Genomic DNA, 21320 nt, shown 5'->3' with positions numbered 1-21320 from the left:
TACACCAACAAGATCTCTCTCTCTCTCTGGACCAAGCAGTAGGGAAAATAGTCAAAGATTATCTCCAATACTGCCTACAGCTGACAATATCCATCGTCAGGAACATCCTTCACGAGCTAGTTGGCTGCCTGACCTCAATGTAGGTCACCCATATACTGGTCAAAGCAGGTCGACAAGTTCAAGACCAGTTAGTCCTTCACCTGAGAATGTTGAACATTCACCAGCAGGTTCAAACGCTCCGCACGAGCTCAATGATGAGTCTGGAACTTCAATGTCGCGGCATTTTGGTAATAGTTTCTAATTTTGCTTCCGAATTTTAGTTTTAAGTTTTAAATTTATAACAAACCTGAAAAGTGTGAGAACTTAGAAGACTGGCCCGACATGTGTGAATACTTCAGCAAACCTGAATTCATGGTAATAATGTTTGGTTCCGATGAGAATTTAAATTTTTGTAAAGTCTATAATCTTCTGTTTAATTATATTTTCCTGTTTATTTCATAGACAAGATCGAAGAGGGAAAGTGATGCGAGAAAGAGACAAGCTCTAAACCACACAAATGGTAGTGAGAGCTTTGCAAGAAAGACATTTGAAAGGGTATACTCAAAATGCTTAACTTGTTCCGTCTTTTTTTCTTTCAAAAAATTTATTTTATCGTGGGATCTTATTTACTTGTACACATCCGTTTTCTATTTTGAAAGAGGGTAAAAGGTCTAGCTATCGATCCTTTGACGATGTTCAATGAGACGCATAAAGATGCGCATCAGAAGCTTCCTCCAGTATGTGCAGAATGGAAGGTATATTTTTAACTTTTGTTAACGATCCTGTGTTATGGTTGATTCATTATCCATGTTTATATTGTTCGCTAATTGATATACAAAAAAATTATTTTGTATTCTCATATTTTGTTTTAATGGTTTGATTTTTCTTTGGTGTAGAAGGAGATGAATGACTTGCTTGAGAAGAAGCAAAGAGGGGAGATTGACTGCTCGTTGGAAGAAATATATAACAGAGTTGTTGATTCTAGTCGGCTTGGTCGTAAAAGGCGTCGAAAGCAAGCTGCTCTTCCAACCTATTATTCCAGAACTGATGAACAATTGGCTGCAGTCAAAGAACAACTTGATGCTGCAAACAGGAAAATAGAGAGGATGAAAAAGAGTGGGTCAAATTTCATCAACCTAATGAATGTGGCTTTAAAGAATTTAGGTCAAGCTCCTCTGCACTGGATCCAAATGAAGATAGTGAAACAGAAGACGATGAGGAAGAAACGGAGGATGAAGAAGAAAATATGGAGGATGGCCAGTATAGGAATGACGAGGAGTTGGAGCAGCATGATGAAGCAGAAGAAGATGAGGAATAAATGTGAGTATAAGAAGCAGGAGAGGATGAGGAATAAATTGAAGACTGAGTATTTTCTGAAGGCTAACAGTAGCTTCCTCACCTCTTGAGCTTCAACCAAAATGCAGTCGTGGACTTTCTCCTGCTACACCTAAATGCTGTCGCTGAACTTCTTAGGCTTCAGTTGTGCTACGACCTATGTGTAGTCGTTCAACCCTTTGTGCTTCAACAAATATGCAGCCGCTGAACCTGTTGTGCCATGACCACAATTTAGTCGCTCAACCTCTCATGCTTCAATGAAATGCAATCGCTGAACCTCTTATACTACGACGTGACTGTAGTCGCTTAATCTCTCGTGCTTCAAAATATACGCCGCCGCTAGACCTTTTCTGCCATGACTAACATGTAGTCTCTCGATCTCTTATGCTTCAATAAAAATGCGATCGCTGAACCCCTTGTGCTACAACTTAGGTGTAGTCGCTGAACCTGTCGTGCTTCAACAAATAGGCAGCCGCTAATCAGTCACAGCAAATGTTTTGTGAGTATTGTGCAACTAATGATACATTACTTGCTATATATCTTTAATTACAACCATACGACTGAAATGCAGCAGTCGCCGGAAGCGTAAGACGGCCTATTATTACAGCCGCTGAGTATTGTAGCAAGACATCTCGAGCGACAACAGTGTCGCTGCGAACCTCTAGACACATACTTTCTACCGACACCGATGCGACTACATAATTTTTGCCGCTGGAGGGCTGTAGCGTTTAATAATGATCTCTTGCATCTGTATTGTGTTTGTCGCTGAAGACCGGTTTTCTTGTAGTGAATGGATTTGTATCTGGTGTTCGACTTCCTAAGCCTGACCCAAAGCTTAACGTTTAATCTTTTGCAGGCGTAACTAAAAGGAGTTTGTATAACCTTTTGGGATATATGAGTTCCCAAACACGGTCTTATTATTGTAAATGGAATACACATGAAAACTGCCTTTTGTTTGGCATTGCTTTTGCCTCAAAGCATCATTGCCATTCTAAAACTAGCGGGTATTATCCGAAACAGTCACACTTTTTTAATTTGGTTCCCAAAAGAGTCACCGTGTTACAAACTCTTTGCAAAATGACCACTTGTCCATTATCTGAGGAGTGGTTGGAGAAAATTACACAATGTCAAAACAAAGTAGGTTTTAATTTGATGGAGATAACTTTTTTTTTTCAACAATAAAGAAGAAGACTTGTTGATTAAAAGAGAGAGGGTGCAGGGGATTTATACCACTGTAGAAAGATGCAGAAAATAAAAAGTACAGAAAACAATTTTTTTTCTTGGGGGTACCGGTGGGGTGGGGGGTAACACAGGCTACCACCCATTTTAAGCATGATTAAAATACACTCTCCACCATTTTCATAACTTCATTCAAGTTAACAACTTCAAACTCTTTGACAACGGAATATCAACACAACAGAATGTGTTTTTCATTGTTGGAGACTGCATTTGAAAAACTATGTACTTTGGCGGTTGAAAACTTTTCACAAAATTGGTTAAAAAGACCAAAATCAATAATTTTTGGGTGAAAAAAGACATGTAAATTTTGATACTGTAAAAATAGCCGGGATGTGAAAAGTTTCATCCTACCCATTTTCAAATACTTTTTCTTATTTTTAATTTACATCAGGATGCATCCAGTTTCATCCTCACTCTTTTCTAAGTTTTAGCCAGAATGAATCCAGTTTCATTCTTGCTATTTTTTTGGTGTCTATTTCACCCATACTAATTTTTACTCGTCCATTAGAACCATGTTTTAAAAATATTTGGACAAATGACCCATTTTCCGAAAACTTTTTCATTTACTTTGCGCCAAATACTCCACATGCATGATCAATAACGGAACCAAATTCCAAATAAAGGTCCTCGCTTTTATCACTCAAAGCTAAGTTCCAAGTTATAATCATAATGTAAGGCATTGTAAATATATAACATCCATTTTAAGTTTAGTTTGAAAAGTAACCCAAACTTGTTGATCAAAAGAACAGTGGATCAAGACACGAGAACTGGACCCACAAGCATTGCAAAAAAGGCAAGCAATACAGAAGCATCAATTATTTTTCCGCACATAAGATCTTTAGTTGGAAGTCTGTCATAAATTATTAACCTGAACAAGAAAGAACCAATTTTGGGGATTATTTTGTCTCAATAATTGCTTAAATATGTTAACTATATGCAATTGATCTCCATCCGCCACCAACTTATCACACACAGGACTTTTGAACTTGTGAAATCCACTCAATAGCATCCTATCATAACTGAAAAAACACAAGTTTAGCTTTCCAGAGAGAACAATCAACTTAGTGCTAGCAACTTGATTAAGCCTTCTAAGTAATGTAGAAGGATAGGTGGAAGAATGTAATGCATAGATTACTGGAGATCCGAAGGAAGAAAGAGATACGAAATAGGAGATATTCCATAAGAGCATCCACAGTGGGCGAGTATAACCAAATTTATGGGATGAGATCCTAACACAGTGGGACGGAGTAAAGATCAAATTTGGACCAAAGATCAAATTCTAGACCAAATATGGTCGCGACCAAATCCCAAATTCTGATATAGTCGGGCGTAAACTTAAAGTACGTTTGATGTTGGGCGTAACATAAATTTACGCTTGTTAACGGGCGTAAACCAAATTTACGTATGTTGGTGGGGCGGAATTTAAATTTACGTTTGTTGCGGGCGTAACATAAATTTACGCCTGATGAGACGGACAGAAGAATTCCGCACGTTGCCAGGCGGACACCAAAATTCCGCCTGTCTGGGGCGGACACCAAAATTCCGTCTCTCTGGGGCGGACACCAAAATTACGCCTCTCTGGGGCGGACACCAAAATTCCGCCCCTCTCAAACGGACATTTTATTTACGCCTCATCAAAGTTATGAAACATGAAATGAAAATTTTCGAACGTTAGAATGATAAATTTTTCGAACGTTGGCGTTGGAGATTGCGTAGCAGATTTTTGACCGTTGGTAAGATATTTTTATCTTTCGAACGTTTGAAATTGAATGTTAATAACGGGTTTATTTTATACCTATATATACCAGATGAATTCCTTTCACATTTTCATATCATTCGTTTGTATTCGGCAACAAAAAAATAGTATCAGGAAGAAAAAATAGTTTTCCATATTTCAAATCATTTTGAAATTTTCATCGAATCGTTTTTAATGTCAACACCACGAATAGCAAGAGGTCCAAATTTTACGACAATCGAAGATGTCACGATGTGTAAAATTCATTTATCAATATCTCAAGATCCCGGCGTTGGAGCCGATCAATCAGAGATTGCGTTGTGGACTCGTATCAAGGATGATATTGAAGCTCATTTACCGGATAAACCAGAGCGGTCTTGGAGTTCCTGGCAAAAACGATTTCAGGGAATAAGTAAAGAAGTGGCGTTGTTTTCGGCAAAACAGGCGGAAGTGGAAGGTGAATATCATACGGGATGGGGTCCGGAAATGACCGTGAGTATTCTCTCTGTTTTGAAACAATTATTTTCTAATATTGAGATGCCCATGAACCTAATTGTTTTTAAAAACATTAACAGCTCGAAGAAGTAAACAAACGGTTTAAGGAATGCAATCATGGAAGAAAATTTAGGCACGAAGAGTGCTACCCAATTGTCATAGAAAATATAAAATATAATCGTCGATCGACTTTTGTTTTTGATACGACGCACGATTTGGATAGTAGCGTGAATACCGAGGAAGATGGCACTCAAGTCGAGTCCGGTAACGACACAGATAAAGGAGACATAGAGAATACATACCTTCGTCAGATGGGAAAAAAAGCAGCTAAACGACTGAAGAAAACCGGGCGAGAGAAATCCACAGCCAAGAGGAATTGATGGGAATAATTATTACACAGCAAGAAAATTTCAATTCTCATTACCGGGAACAATCAAGATTCAAGATGGAACAAAAAAAGGCCGAGTTTGCACAAAAACAAGCTGAGCATGCGGCTAAAATAGCCAAGGAGGTCGCAGACGATGAATTTCGCATCATGATGATGGATCTTTCCAAATTGGATCATGTACAAAAGGAGTACTTCGAACTTCGAAAGGCTTTAATAGTACGGGACAAAAGGAGCCAATTATAATCGTCAAAACGGGATAGTTCGAACCTTAAGTATTAAGTCTAATAATAAGTGATAATAGTTTTAGTAGTTTATTTACGTTTTAATATGTATTAATTTTGTCATTAGTCGTATTATTATGTAATATTTGGGATTTAATTTTATCTTCATTTAATTTAATCAACTTTAACTTATTTTGTAACATCTTACTTTAATTTACCAAGTGATGAGTATATGAAATAGAGTTAATACATTTCAATAAAATTATTCGTTAAAATAAAATCACATAATTTTTTCATATGGGAAACAACATTTAATTCAATATTTTGTCCTCGTCTCCAACCTTTTAATTCCCATATTCTGCCCATATATGTTCGATTAAGTCATCGCGCAAGCGAATATGCCTATCTTTGCTGCGCATATGACGTCGGCGTTGCTCAGCTCTAATTTGGGAAAACTCCTCACTGTTGCCTCTTATATATTAACCGGTGTCGGGTTGCTACGATGATCATAAACATGTGGCCATTCACCGGGTAGACGCTCATCCTCGACTATCATATTATGTAAGATAATACACGTTTTCATGATATAGGCACATCTGGATTCCACATTCTAGCAGGTTGTTTGATGATTCCAAACTGTTGTTGAAGTACACCAAATCCCCGCTCTACGTCTTTTCTTGCACCCTCTTGCATCGCTGAAAATATCTCTTTTTTCCTACCAAGCGGATGTTTAAACGCCATAATAATAGTAGCAATTTCTGGATATATTCCATCACCTAGATAATACGGCATGTCATAAGAATGACCGTTTACCACATAGTTCACCGGTGGTGCTTTTCCCGTGACCAGACTTCGAAAAACATATGAACGGTTCATCACATTAATATCGTTGTTAGAGCCTGGCATACCAAAAAATGCATGCCAAAACCATAGATCATACGACACCACCGCCTCCAACACGATACTTTCGCTCCCTTTATACGCGGTGTAAGCCCCTGATTCGGCAGACGGACATTTATCCCATTTCCAATGCATGCAATCTAGGCTACCTATCATCCCTGGAAATCCTCTATCTTTGTTTTGGTTGAGCAACAACTCAACATCACCAGCCGTAGGTTCACGCAAATATTCTTTCCCATACACATTGACAATCGACTTGCAGAACCTCCGAGTTGCTTCCAACACCGTGGTTTCGCCTATGCGTAAGTACTCGTCTATTGCATCTGCCGCACATCCATAAGCTAACATTCGCACCGCTGCAGTTACTTTTTGATGAGGGTTTAATCCTAAAACTCCACACGCATCGGGCCTTTGCACAAAATATCTGTCTTCGGCTGTAACACCTTCCACTATTCTGTTAAACAATTGTCGACGCATCCTGAATCTTCTGCGAAAAACATTAGGTGGTTGGTTTGGATACGGAGAAAAATAGTCGTTCCACAGAAGTTCAGCACCAGTCTCACGATCTCTTGGTATTTTGATACGAGTTTGAGGCCATTTAGAATTGGTAACAAGGACTCCCATACTAACGGCCATGTTATTTTGCATAATTGCTATTGAATCATCATCCGAGGAATAAAAACTACTATTAGAAGAAGAAGAAGAAGATGAAACAGAAGAACAATAGTGAGCGGTATTCTCATATGCTTCCATATTCTATCCGAATCAGAATAAGTGTGTGATTGTAAAAAGAGGTGTGTTGGTATTTATAGAGTGAGTGACGGAGATCACATGCTTCCATTTTGTAACATCTTACTTTAATAAATAAAATAACATAAAGTATTTGACAAATTTTGTAAATTGTTTGTCAGTGAGGTGTTTGTCGTATTGAAATGACTAGTCGGTGAAATTTGATAAAGTATTGAACTGACTACTCGCTGAAATTTGATTGCCTATTGAAATGACTACTCGCTGAAATTTGATAAAGGATTCAAATAACCACTCGCTGAAATTTGATAGAAATTTGATTGAGAATTGAACTGACTACTCACGGACTACACATAACAAAGATAAATAACATAATAAATGTCTAGTATGACTACACATAACAAAGATAAATAACATAATAAATTCAAAGCTAAACCATATAAATAGTCATCACCGGCTAAACATTTCCCGTATCCGGAGGCGCCGATCGCGGTGGGATAAAAGCCGTTCTCGGAATGGGCCTGACCGAGGACGTTGAAGATGATCCTTGACTCATAGAACTCCACACTTGTGGGGGCAATGTGGGGGAAAAGGCGCCGAATCCAATGGAAGGTTGGATGGTGTGTGGCGTTCGGAAAAGAGACAGTTGATACTCCAATTCCGTGATCTTATTATTCTGGTTTCCTATAAGTTCATCTTTCGCTAATAGACACTCCATCCTATCTTTCGTTTCTCGTAATGTAAAATCTCGAAATTGTTTAGTAAAATCAGCATATTCTTGGAATAATGCATAACTATCGCCCTGTCATGAAAAAATGAGATAGATGAGATTTTTTTTTTTTTTGAAATAAGCAATGTAAAGTTGAACGAACACTTACGGGCGATAATTGTTGTTGCGGTGGAATAAGAACATGTTCATCTGGTTTTCCAAGTTCGGTAGAATAGAAGTCACCGCTGTACCCAAATGTTTGGACCTCCCAATCAGGATGTGTCACATATTTTCTGAAATTAGTAACCTTTTTCCAATACTCTAAATATACTTCATACTGCACAACTTGCACCACCTCGGTTGCATCAACAAAACCGTCCGCTAGCAGGAGTTTTGCTTGGTCATCACCCAAATGCCCAATAATTACATGTAGTCTCATGGGAACAGCAAACGAGGGATGGTTTTGCCTCCAACATCTTTCTCCTAAATAAACATTATGCTGTATAACCAAAAAGGGAATATAATTGTAGTGAGTACGTTATTAATTAGATAAATAACGAAAAATAAAAAACTATGTTATTGACGATTAATATTAATGATATAATATAAAAAATCATGTCTAACTCACAACGCCATTCCAAGAAAATATCCATCTCGAGTCCGACAGCTTCCTAGCAGACTTTCCCATCTCAGAACTGAGGACGTCGGTGTATGATTCCCATGGGTGCCATGTCACTTGGTCAATCGTCAGCTGATTCAGTAAAATCCTACAACGAATAATATCATTCTGACACCTCCTTCCATTCCATCTGGAAATTACAGGCCATTTCTGTTCATTACCGGTCATTGAGATGTCTGGTCGACATATGCCTAGGTATTCATACCCCCAAAACTAGTCCATAAAATTAATGAATCAAATTAATATATCCAAGGAAATAAACTTAAATGAAAATATACTTTACGTTGAAAATTAAAATAAAATCGATTACCAAAATACCTCTAATATTTGGAAGGGCCCGCTTAGTGCCTTCTGTTGTTTCCTACAAGCTTGTCGGAGACCTGCATACAATCTCGAAAAGGCACTACCGCCCCAGTCAAGGTCTTGTATTTTATCAATTTCTTCGAAAGCAGCTAACCATCCAGCATCAATATAGTTCTTTGCATTAGGAAAGAAAAATTGACCCAAAACATACATAAAAAAGGCAATTGCTATTCTATGGGCGAGGAGAGAATCTTCATTAGCCGCCACCAACTTATCTTCTTTGAAGTATGAGCTTAAATATGTAATTGTAATTGAGTTTGATATCCACGACGCGCCTCTTGTTCCCTGTGTGATATCCGGAAAAATCTTCTCACGGACATAGTCAAATTGGTATAGGCTCGAATCATACGGAACTACATAACCATCACCGATACTCAGTCCAGTTAACATGACCCAATCTAATGGCGTGAACCCCATCTCACCAAATGGAAAATGGAACGTGTTGGTTGTATCCCAAAACCTCTCAACAATATAATCAACAACGGCATGTTGGGTAACGTTACACTCTATGTTCAACAATTTTTCCCACCCCGCTTTTTCAATCAAATATTTAACTCTAGGACAATGTATTGAAATAAATTTATAATAATGAATTACCGATGCCAGACATCCACGATGTTTAAACTTAAATGTTGGTGCGTCTGAAAATGTAATGTCTTCAGTAGCGTGCGGCTTATCATCTTCCACTATAGGAAACCTCCCTAACCCGGGGACGTCGACCTCCTCAATTTGACCGGTAGAGATTAAGTTGTAATCAGCTTCGGTAGATTTTTGTCTCTTGTTGGTCTTTTGGCGACCACTAAACCTCGATATAAACTTGTTCATTCTACGCACAAACATGTTAAATACAATTTCATAATTAAAAGACCAATCCACGAACCATAATAGACATAAATTTAACCAAACAAAATTTCAACATCATAAAATTCCATAAACATAAATTTAACCAAAAAAATAATTATCCAATTAACTATATTTATAACTATTTATAATTAACAAAAAATTCAATTAAAATACGAAACTAAATTAACAAAAAGATAAATTAAATTAAATCACGTAACTAAATTAACAAAAAATAATTATCCAATTAACTATATTTATAACTATTTATAATTAACAAAAAAATAAATTAAATTACGAAATTAAATTAACAAAAAAATATATTAAATTAAATCACGTAACTAAATTAACAAAAAATAATTATCCAATTATTAATATTTATAACTATTAAATAAAACAAAAAATTAAATTAAATTACGATTAACCCAATTTTAATAAGATTTGATTAACCCAATATGAATATCCAATTAGTAATAAAGTCTGATTCAATTTTCAACGTAAAAACCCTAAATAAATTCGAACAAAAAATACAATACCTGCGCATATTATTACACAAATTGAAATAAATTCGAACAAAAAATACAATACATGATATTATTATTACACAAATTGAATAAAGAAAGTAGAAAATACATACCTTATAATGGAGTTTTTAGGGTTTTTGTGGAGTTTTTAGGGTATCTGTACGGTTGGTAGATGGGAATGGAGAAGAAGAATATGAACTGAAGAGGAGCGGTGAAGCAAACAAGAATATGAACTGTGTAAGAATATGAACTGTGGAAGAAAATGAACTGAGAAGAAGAAGACTCGTGTAGAAGAGATGGGTTGTGGTTGGGAAGGAGAGGCGGTATTGGTGGAAGGTGCGGTTCATTAAGATTACGCCCGATTTGATCGGACGGACAGGAGAGTACGCCATAACCCTAAACCCTAATGAAACGGAAATTTTGGTTACGCCCGTCTCAGGCGTAATAATATTTTACGCCTGACAAATTCATCACGCGGACAGAAGATGTCCGTCCGTACAACTCATCACGCGGACACCAAAATTCCGCCCGTCTGATCTCACACGTGCTGTGTGACCGTGTTTAACTCGGACGGAATTTAGTTTTACGTTTCTTCGAGCGGTCATTTGGAATCCGTCTGATCAACGGGCGGAATTTAAGATTCCGCCCCTTACCAAACGTAATTTTTATTTACGCTTGATAACAAACGTGATTTATATTTACGCCCGTTTGAAACGTAATTTATAATTCCGCCCAGAAATGAAACGTAACTAATACTTCCGCCCGTCTTCATGCGTAAAACTGTTTTACGCGCGACCAAATTTGGTCTTCTCCCCATAACGTCACAATACAGATTAAACTCATATTTAGTCTTTTTTTTTGGTCTTTGATCTTTGAGTTTAGTCGTACCATTGCAGTCGCTCTAAGAGATTAAGAAAAGATAAAAAAGAAACCGTTAAACAAATAATAAGATTGATAATAATATTGTTTGATACAAGATTGTACGTAGAGATAAGTTCTATGCCCGTTTATATAGGTTTCCACTAGATACCTAAAATATTAGAATTCTAAATAAAAACAAATACTAAGGAAATGATAATAACCTTTTAACTAAGTAAGATGTCCTACATCAGAATGCTCAGACTCCAAATAACACCATTACTAACACATTTATGCAATAATTGTAGTCTTAATTCTAACAAACGCAAAAATATTTGGAAACTTTCTTTCAGAGAAGATCCAAAAATTCAGATATCATGCCAGAATCTAACATGCACGCCTTTATGCACTTTAAAATGAAAAAGCTTCGGAGAGTTGGAGTTATATACATTTCGTGATAGCTTTCCAAATAGACCTACCATAAGTGCAATTAAGATTTTTAGCAGACCGATTCATCATTTTAGTGCCATATTTTTCGTAATAGTTGCAAAATGAATGGTGAAGTAACCGAGTTAGTATTATCCTGATGCTTTAACCTTCTTTAACATACATTAAACTAAAGAAAAAGAATGTTTATGGAAGTTAGCATCTCGCTAGATTTATTGATTGTATTACTTGTCGCAATAACTCTAGGTTCTACATAATCGTAAAAAAAGGAAATATTGTAACAGATTTGTTAGCGAAGTAGATACTTCGGTACTCTACAAGAACCCAATGGTGGAACAATCCACACCATCTTTTTTCACGCGACGCAACAATTGGGAGAACGCTTTTATGAGGCAATCAAATGGTCTAGAGACAATGAAATTGCTCATTTCGATTTAGTCCATCTACATTGAGGGATTTGTATCCTTGCATAAAAAAATGATTAAGTTTATTTTCAATGGGATATGGTCTTCACTTATTGCTTTACATGTCACAAAAAAGCTACCGCGTAGGATTTTATGGGAATTTCCTCTTCCATGATAGGACATGGTCTTAGAGACACCACCAAACCATTATTTTGTCATGAATAAGAAGAAAAACTCCCTTAAATATAAAAAATAAAGAAAATAATATGATGAAGACTTATATTTGTTAGACTCATTTGATAATTAGAAATGCACCACGACTCCAATAATTTTACTCTTTTAGATAATTTTTGGTCGCTTTATTTGTTAGGAAGGAATGGAATAACTCATATCCACCAGGGGCAAATGAATGTATTCAAATTGACTTAAACTCAATGGTTCAATGATTCTTTCCTATTAAATATAAATAGAATAATTGGATTAATCCCATCCATTCCCCAAAAATCAACGTTAACGCCATTGTATATGTTTTTATTTTTTTCTCTCGAAGAACCTTAAAAGGGTGTTTGGAAATTTTGGATACCAGAAATAAAAATGCGTATACTTTTCCAAAATCAGAAATCAATTTCGGAAGGCAAAAGTAAAAATTATTTACTTCGCAAAAAGTTCATCACATTTTTGTTTCTAGACATCATTCCGAAAAGTATACCTTTATGACATGTTTGAATACTCATTCAGAAATAGCTTTTTGACTTATAGAAATTAAAAACAAAAAGTTAGTTTCATGTAATTTCAGAGAACTCCAAAAACAAAAAAATCAACTTTTTATGAAACAAAATATCTTTACTTTTAACTTCTACTTGTGGAAAAGCTATTTTTTTGAAATCCAAACACGCTATAAGTTAACTTCTTATTTTTTTATTTATGAAAATCAAAAAATAATTCTTAAATAACTCCACCTTATGCCGCCACATGGCTCCACCGCGTCCACATAATTGTGAGGAAGTCCAAATCATTGAACTGAAATAAGAAGAACATGAGCCCGGCGCATCTTAGGTTAATTTGTTCAAGTTCATGATCCAACTCAGAGCTGTCGAGTGCTCTCCCAGCTGATTTTGATGCTCAAGACTCACATCAAACCCCAATGCATTTTCGATATATGGCGCATTTCATCCCGCCCAAATTCAAATCACTCTTTCACTCTCTCTCTCTCAAAATCGACGAATCACAACATCATCAAAAAACCAGATCTCGTCATCTTCTCGATCACGCTTTGTAATAGGCTATCTCCCTTAACAGCATCAACGCCAGGTTCTCCCTGAATTCTGTTCTTCTATTTTGATTTTGAATTTCACTAATTTAAGCTAATGCTAGGTTTAGTTTTTTGAGTTCTGTATTATTTTGATTGTTTCACTGACAAAATGAGAAGATTCGTAGATTTAGATTAGTAATTGTTAAAAGGATTCAGATATGTTTGATTAGATTTGATTAATTAGTACGATTTGTTTTCATGAGCTGTTTGAGCTAAATGCAAATCAATTACGGTTTTAATAGATTAGTGTTAATGATCGGGTGAATTGTTACGTTTTGGTGGTGCTGGTGGAGGAGTTGGTTGTGGTTCAGTAGGTGGTGGTGGTGGTGGAGGACTTGGTCATGCTTCAGTAGGTGTTGTTGGTGGAGGAGTTTGTCAGTTCAGGAGGTATTGTTGCTCACGGTTCAGGACTTGGCTATGGCTAGGAGGTAGTGTTGGTCGAGGAGTTGGTTGTGGTTTAGCAGGTGTTGTTGATGGAGGAGTGGGTAAAAGTGGTGGAATAGGCATTGGTTTTGGTGGTAGTTCTAGTGGGGGTGGAGTTGTTGGTGGATGGTCTAGAAAGGGTGGTGGACTAGGCATTGGATCTGGGGAAGGTGCTACTGGAGGTGAGGTTTCGGTTTCGGTTTAGTAGGTGGTGGTGGTGGTGAAGGGTATGGACAGGGTGGTGGAATAGGCATTGGATGCGATAAACGGTGCTGGTGGAGGTTCCAGAGGTGCTGTTGTTGAGTGAGTTATGAGTGTGTGACCTTATGTTTTGACTGATAATTTTGGGGGACGAAAAATGAAGTATGTAGTGAGCTAATGCACGATTGTGGCACACTGCACATCATTTATGGCTATAATAAATCACCTAAATGTATTCCCTGTCTGATTTGTTGTTAAATTTTTTTTGCAGGTTTCTTTAGTCAAAAGTGGTCTAAATAAACTAGGACTCTGTGTTTGGTATGGAGCGATCAGGCTAACCATTGGCTATGGCAAAATTTGCTAGGCAAGAATAACTATACTTTTTTTTTCTGTTACAAGGTCGATATTTCTCAATGTTGATCATCTATTTTCTTGCTTATGCAGTGGAAGGAAGTTACTTACAGTGTATGAGAACCATCCGAAGTTCAACTTGTCACAACACGCTAGTACTCTTGATGGATTCTCATGTCAAAATTGGTTTTTGAGCTCAAGTTTCCTTTACTCATTGCCCACACAGAAACCTAGTTCTGAAGGAGCACCATGTGATGCAAGGTATGCATTGAAACTTCAATGGTGTACATTGGTCTTCATGCAGCTGAGATTTTTATGATTTGATCCCCAGTTGTTTTATTACACATTCTTAGAAGCACTAGAATTATCAAGATAGATGATTTTTTACGAGGAGTTTCTTTTTATTGGTAATAGTGTTTTTTAAGAGAATAATGTAGCTCTGTTGGTCGTTCATGTAAGGGTGTTGGTGAGGAAGGAAGCTTCTTCTGAATTTTCATTTCTTCTTCAAGAGATTGTGCAGTGAAATTTAGCAGACCAATATGTTAGAAGGAAAACATTTTAGAAGATACCTTCTGTTTGCCTCCCGTGCAATACATTAGTATACTTGCTTTAGTCTGGAGTCGGGTGCTCAACAAAATTTATCAAAGAGCTTCAGTTTTGTGGCACCTTTACGAATCACTTTATTATGCTTGTGTGTTTAGATGGTGGAAGGAGTTTCTATCTTGCAGACTTGTTTGCCAAAATGTCTTGCAGAGACATTTTTTCTATATGTAGACTTACCTTATGCGTTTCTCTAGATCACATCCTTTCCCTTCATTTCTACGAGTTTATACGCGCTAAGAAGTAACATCATTTTCCTACATATCTGAGGAAGTCTAATTGTGTAATAGCATAAGTTACAAGGATCTGGCCATTCAGAACCCACAATCAAAAGCACACCACTCACTTCATATGGGAATGCTCAATTCCATGACCTCTTATCTGATACTTGTTGACATACATTGATATGTCCATATAGCTATGTAAACACATTGAATATCACGTGACAGTAATTACACCATAAAGCCTTTATGTTGGCAAGTAATTCTTGTTTCTCATACAGTTTCATTTTATCTTTTAAGGTTTAGTGACTTGTGCAACTGTAAATCCTCAAAGGCTGCAAAATCCACAAATTAGAAAGGTAAGTTGTCAATGATCCCGGAGCAGAGATGTGACATTGGTATACTGATAAGATGAAAATTGCAGCTGTTGTAATATATCCTGCTATTATATCCAACCACTTTTACTCTGGTGCCTACATATAGATGTCGTCTCATCTTGGCGTTTTTAAAATTACAAACAACTCAAAAATGCATGTGTTTTCAGTTTCTGAACTGGTTAAGCATATTCACTGTCAAAGCTTTCATGTTTGACATATATGCCAGTGTTGATCTTAAAGTTACCTTGACTAGCTGAATCAAACTTTGTTGTGCTGGCTTGGTACAGTCTTGTGCAGCGTGCAGGAATGATTTGAATCCTCGAATAACTTCACCTGTAGTTTGTATTAGTGGTGCAGATAATTCACCATCCACGGCAATACATTCTTTTTATGATACACCAAAGAGAACTACTGTATGGAGTTCATTTGATACGTCTCGGAAATCTTCTGAAAGTTCAATTCCTGAAGAAGTGCTAAATCACCATAACTTCATTGATTCCAATTCCACGGTTGGTAAACCTGTAGTAAGCCGAAGCACTTCTAATGCTGCAGAAACTTCCAGAGATTCAAACATAAAAATGCCTTATGGGAGAGATGAAGCAATGATCTATCCAGATCCTGTTGGTAATGGATTTATTGACCATGGGCTGGGTGAAAACATCGCTGATGTTTTTGATGATGATGAATTCTTTCAGGTAACATGTATACTCAAGTGCTCATTATCATATTTCATGATGTAAGTAGTGTTGTAATAAAACTTTAGTCTGAAGCTTTAATTTTTTTCCTTCTTCATTTCTTGATTTCAGAATCTTGTTGCGGATCAAATCATTCACAAACAATTCTGATCAACTTGCACGCAACAATTATCAATGCCTCAGCTTCCACCTTTCACCCCAGTTGTACAAAAGGATAACTGTAGAAGTGCTGAAGGGACTTGTTTGCCACCAGAGTTATCTGCAAACTGTGTTCATGGACTGAAGGTATATTCTTTGTGTTCTGATCAACTCTGCCCATCCCATATTCTTTTTTTTTTTTGATACATATTACTGAAATTGATTCAGGTAGCACTTTGCTCTGCAACTCATTTGCAAGAGATGAAGGAGTTGCTAATTTCCATATCAAATGAGCTTCATGACAATGTGGATGATCTAAGAAGCTCACCTCAGTTAAGGAAGCTTAACCAGGATAGGTTAGTCCCTCTTTTGTGTATGTATTGTTCCCCAGTTATCTTTCCCAATACACTCTTTGATTCTAATTTGAGTGTGAGAAACTATTATTTTATCTTTTTACTCATAACCAGGTTGCAGTTGAGCAAGGAAGTTAGGCTTCTTGAGAATTATATCCAGGCTTCATCGCTGAATGAAGATAGACAGAATTTACATTTTTCAGCATCCACCACTGCATGCAGGGGTTCCAAACCTGAGATACCAGCAACCACATCCAGGATTGGTCCTCTGAGATTTGATGCTCCAGTCCATATGCATACCGATTTTAACTACTGTATTAGTGGGGCGACCTCATCATTGTCATTATCTTCTGTGGGTAGCTCTGTCACACCAGGCTCTCTGGAAAGGGAAGCCTTTACTCAAAAGATCATTGATGTTAAATATGTCGACGGATCGAATGACAAGGGATGTTGGAGTAGTAGTAACTTTCCATGGACTGAAGAGCTGGAGGTTCGTTTCTAAACTACATAAGTGAATCTAATGGTATGCCTATATGTATGTATGTTATCTCCATGAATCCCACCAAAAGGTATATTCAAATTCCAATGAGTAAGGTATATAGATACTCATAAGTATCGGTGGTGCTTATCTATTGTTTTTCTTTTTAAGCATCTTTCTTGCTTCTGGTAGCTTCAAGAGCAACAGATCATCGACTTATTGCATCAACAGATGTCCATCCTAATGGAAACAGTGTGAAAGTTATAAGATTGTTTTGGCAACATATTAATATCCCCATAATAAGTTCGTGTGAGTCTAACCGTAGCGGGTAAGAATGTTCACAATCCCCATGGGAAGCTAGTACTTGAAGAGTGCATGCAGTTCTGTTTGTCTGTAGTCATATATCTAAGATACATCTCTTCTGACAATTAGTATTATACAAGTGTCTTTTGATTTTTGTATTGTACAACTTCTTCTGAATTTTAGTGCATTGCTTCAGGCCAATAACTGGAAAGTACTTGGGAATCGTTCGTTTCGCCTCAATCAGAGGGAGGTGATTAATGCTACAATGAGCGGCTGTGATGTTTTTGTTTTGATGCCAACTGGAGGCGGAAAGAGTTTGACATACCAGGTAGGAAAATAACTATGAGCTTCTATGCCTGTGCATAAATCAATGGCCATTCATAACTAAGAATTTTATCACATTGTCCTGGACTCTGGTGTAACCTGAGACATGTTCCATAAAGAAAGTGGGTAATAATTTTATCTCAGTTTTCACTAGGTTAATAGGGTTTGCTAGTGGCCTTAGTCTTCTCTTGGATGAAACTAAACTGTTAAAGGCGCACACTGAACAAAAACTAGTGATTATGATTCTTTAGGATGCCTTTTTTTCTTTTTTCGCTTTCCACTTTTCTTTTTCGCCATAAAGAGTTATTGGTTGTCGTTCAACATAACCAACGACACTGAATGCTCATTCTTTGGTGGTTTCGAAAAACCTGATGGAAACAGAAAATGCACATCAAGTTATATTGTGTGTTTTATTAACCCAGTTAGTTCCTCTCTTAAACTCTATGGTGTTCTCTACAGCTTCCTGCTCTTATATGTGAGGGTGTAACCTCGGTGATATCACCTCTTGTCTCGCTCATTCAAGATCAAATTATGCATTCGCATCAGGTACTGGATATTTATGTTACTTTCTATTAATTAATGGTTTTAACTTCCTTCTCTTTCTCGTATCAGATTTTAGTTTAACATTTCCTCTGAATATGGACTGGACTGAACAGCAAGAGATATTTAGAGAACTGAGCTCTAGTTGCTTTAAAGACAAGTTATTATATGTCACTCCTGAGAAAGTTGCTAACTGAGTGGCTTCCTCACTCTAATTTTAGATATATATGAATGTGCTAAGTCAACAGGACAGAAAATTTCATCATCTCATATCCTGGAATTCTTCGAAGGTTACATGAGCCAAATTGTAGATTGATATGATAAGTTATTTTCCAATCTGCTGACTTCATATAACTGACCTTGGTGATACTGGCAATTAAAAAGTTAGGTAAAGAAGCATCGGTACGACTTGGTGAAGCATCACGGAGCTGGGAAACACCTTGAAAAGGGTGAAGCATCCCGAATTCTGCATCATCTCGTTACTGAGGAATTTCTTGTGGAGAAAGTTAAGAAAAGTGATTATGGATCCGTATCATCAGTGTTGAAGGTACCACAGTCCTTTAATTCAATTTCTGCACACAAAATTTTTAGGCCCTGAATCTTGATTCAACTGTTTACTGTCTTTAGGTAAATGAGTCCAAGTTCTACTATCTTTGCCATGGCGGAAAGAAAATTATTTTAAGGTGCGAAAACTGTTTCTCTTGGTTGCTTGTTTCATTCCTTACGGCGTTGCTTGTTCTTTGCTCAAGCTTTTGCGTCATGTTTTGCTTATTAATTTTTCGTTGTCAATGAGAGAGACCCAATATGCAAGGAGAAAATAGTCGGGCACCTGTGATATTTTATAAATAAGTTCTCGTCGAATCTATTTGCAAGAGCTCAGTGTCTCATATCAGTTAAACTTTGTTTAAGTAGCCATCAGTAGAAGAGGGGTGCGAGAGGAAAGCAGTGCTAAGGTAGATATTGGGATTTTGTGGGTTAGTAAGCCTATATATGCTTCTTTATCGATATTCACAAGCTTTCATGCGAGGGTAAAGCCTGCATTTTTCATGTTTGGCCGTGTTAAAATGAGAAGAAATATAAATGAGACAAGTAACTCACAGAGGCAAATAAATTTCAGCCTACTGAATTTGCAAATATAACTTAGGCAGAGCTTAGTCCATTCACTTTCAACCTAGACAGATTCGTGTTCATATCACGAGGGGACCCATCAACAAAGCTGCTTGACCCAAGTTTAACTCATCCCTAAAAAATTTGGCTTATGGAAAGCTCTTATTTGGTCAAAGTAATTACAGCATCAAAGTTGATTGAAAATAGATTTTGAAGTTTAAAGACTGAAGAGGTTAGGAATCATTCGAAGCTTGAAGGAATGACAGACTGTCTGCAAAATTTGAGGCCTTATGGGCACCAGATGCTGACATGTTTAGGATCTCATTCCTACATGCCACTCCACTTCATAATTATCGGGCACCATGGTCAGTTCAAAATTTCAAATTGTAGTGTTCACTAAAAATATCTGTTGAGCTGTGAAATTGTTAGGGTAATATGTGCTTTTGAAGCTTTACTTCGATGAAACTGATTTCGATTAATGGAATGTCTTTTTGTTTGTAAGGTATAGATGCATCCATCTTTTAGGTATTACGTTAATCTTATAGTGAATAGATTGATATTAACGTTCAACACTATTCAAGTCCATAAAGTTCTAGACTAGGCTTACTTTTATCCTGGTAAATCCAGCTTATATAAAGTTGCTGTTTCTGTTGTCACTTATATACCTTTTAGGTTCCCGGCGTCCATGAAAACAGCTAAACCTTTGGTAGCAAAAGATCCACTTGCCTCTTCAGGGAAGACGAACAACCCACAGGAAAACGAAGCTGACAAGGTAAATTACAGTCCATTTGCTATTCTTTGTGCTTTTGATGCCTGAGTAGATTCGACGCCCTTGAGCATTATCAGTTAAAGACACTTGTTTGTCTCCGGTTTGCAGCCTCTTTCTGCCAAGATCTTTGATGCTTTGATGTTGCTTCGAAGTGATATTTTGGATACTGCTGCTGAAGGTGTTAATGCTCACCACATATTCACGTATGTTATACCTTCCGTTCATCTTTGTTAGGGTTTTATTTCCTCAGATAATTTGTCCCTATTGATATATGTAATTCATGATACCTTTCTCTCTCACTGTCTCACTCCCTCATTCTCACAATAGGAGGCCTACATTACAAAGGATCAGCGAAAGAATTCCCAAACATGAGAAGAATTTCTCGAGATCAATGGAATAGGAAGGTAAACCTGTTCACATTTGTACATGAATTGTTATGGGTGTTATTGTGAAACCTTACATTCGTCAACTCTACTGAATTTAGGGCAAAACTAGCCAAATATGGTGACCGGGTACTGGAACTGATCGAGCGTACAATCAAGGACTTCTACAGTAAGGGCAAGAGACGTCGCACTGGTAGCGGTCATAGTTCTGGAGCAAACCAGAGAAGTTTAACAGAATATTATAGTATAGACAAGAGAAGTAGCAGTAGCAGTAGTGGTGATAATTGTACTAGTTCTGACTTCTGAAGCAAGCAAGAGGAGAAGAACTTTGACTGGCACAATCAAGTCAGGGTTCTAAAGTGGAAGATGATGGATTCACCAGTATACTTGATTATTGGAGAAAAGAGCAGCATCAGATGAAGCTCTATGATTATCCAACTTTGATGATTTTAGTGCAGCGAAATCTGTTCAATGCATCAATCGATTACCTTCGTGGTCAAATTTGGGAGATCAGTTGATTATGCACAATGTCAGCAAGTTGTACGAGCGATTCTCTTTCAAGGAATACATGTGTATTTAAAGTGAATGTGTTTGTACAACAGAATACCACGTTGACGGTTCTGAAAGTTGTAATCGCTGAATTTCTTGTATAGCTTTTTATGGCAGTGAGTAATACAACCCTGATTTGGGGTTTAAAGTAACAGTCAAGTTCCCTTCTGCTGCCTTTTGTATGTGTATTCCTTCAAATGTGATTGAACTTGTCAAATTAGCATACTGTATAATAAATCAAAATTTTCACTCCAGAAACATGATGTAGATCTA

General features: G+C 37.0%; 2 protein-coding genes across 2 annotated transcripts; both read left to right on the top strand.

The window, feature by feature from the left end:
• Window positions 1–381: 381 nt before the first annotated feature.
• On the top strand, window positions 382–1357 carry LOC113326876 (high mobility group protein B1-like). The gene is made up of 5 exons (XM_026574544.1): window positions 382–414; window positions 502–594; window positions 699–794; window positions 936–1155; window positions 1197–1357. Exons 1-5 carry the CDS (start codon window positions 382–384, stop codon window positions 1355–1357), a joined length of 603 nt encoding a protein of 200 aa, XP_026430329.1.
• Window positions 1358–14304: 12947 nt separating this feature from the next.
• Window positions 14305–21305, top strand: LOC113326678 (ATP-dependent DNA helicase Q-like 4A). Its single transcript, XM_026574367.1, has 13 exons — window positions 14305–14471; window positions 15332–16103; window positions 16215–16388; window positions 16470–16597; window positions 16709–17084; window positions 17572–17703; window positions 18159–18245; window positions 18628–18786; window positions 18867–18922; window positions 20019–20118; window positions 20224–20318; window positions 20443–20519; window positions 20600–21305. The coding sequence occupies exons 3-12, from the start codon at window positions 16278–16280 to the stop codon at window positions 20513–20515; spliced, it is 1317 nt and encodes a 438-aa protein (XP_026430152.1). The 5' UTR covers window positions 14305–14471; window positions 15332–16103; window positions 16215–16277; the 3' UTR covers window positions 20516–20519; window positions 20600–21305.
• Window positions 21306–21320: the final 15 nt, after the last annotated feature.

This window comes from Papaver somniferum, unplaced genomic scaffold, assembly GCF_003573695.1.
Source record: "Papaver somniferum cultivar HN1 unplaced genomic scaffold, ASM357369v1 unplaced-scaffold_10, whole genome shotgun sequence".
Classification (NCBI taxonomy): domain Eukaryota; kingdom Viridiplantae; phylum Streptophyta; class Magnoliopsida; order Ranunculales; family Papaveraceae; genus Papaver; species Papaver somniferum.
Note: the sequence above shows the minus strand (reverse complement) of the source record. Positions and strands in the feature narration are given on the sequence as shown.

What these genes read in the sequence shown, in the direction of transcription:
- LOC113326876 (XM_026574544.1), top strand. Translation starts at nt 382, where the DNA reads ATGTGTGAATACTTCAGCAAACCTGAATTCATG. An exon ending in CAAGAAAGACATTTGAAAGG is followed by an intron (nt 595 to 698) that starts GTATACTCAAAA and finishes CTATTTTGAAAG; the next exon opens with AGGGTAAAAGGTCTAGCTAT. An exon ending in CAGTATGTGCAGAATGGAAG is followed by an intron (nt 795 to 935) that starts GTATATTTTTAA and finishes TCTTTGGTGTAG; the next exon opens with AAGGAGATGAATGACTTGCT.
- LOC113326678 (XM_026574367.1), top strand. Translation starts at nt 16,278, where the DNA reads ATGCCTCAGCTTCCACCTTTCACCCCAGTTGTACAAAAGGATAACTGT. An exon ending in AAATTATGCATTCGCATCAG is followed by an intron (nt 18,246 to 18,627) that starts GTACTGGATATT and finishes TTAAAAAGTTAG; the next exon opens with GTAAAGAAGCATCGGTACGA. An exon ending in GGAAAGAAAATTATTTTAAG is followed by an intron (nt 18,923 to 20,018) that starts GTGCGAAAACTG and finishes TATACCTTTTAG; the next exon opens with GTTCCCGGCGTCCATGAAAA.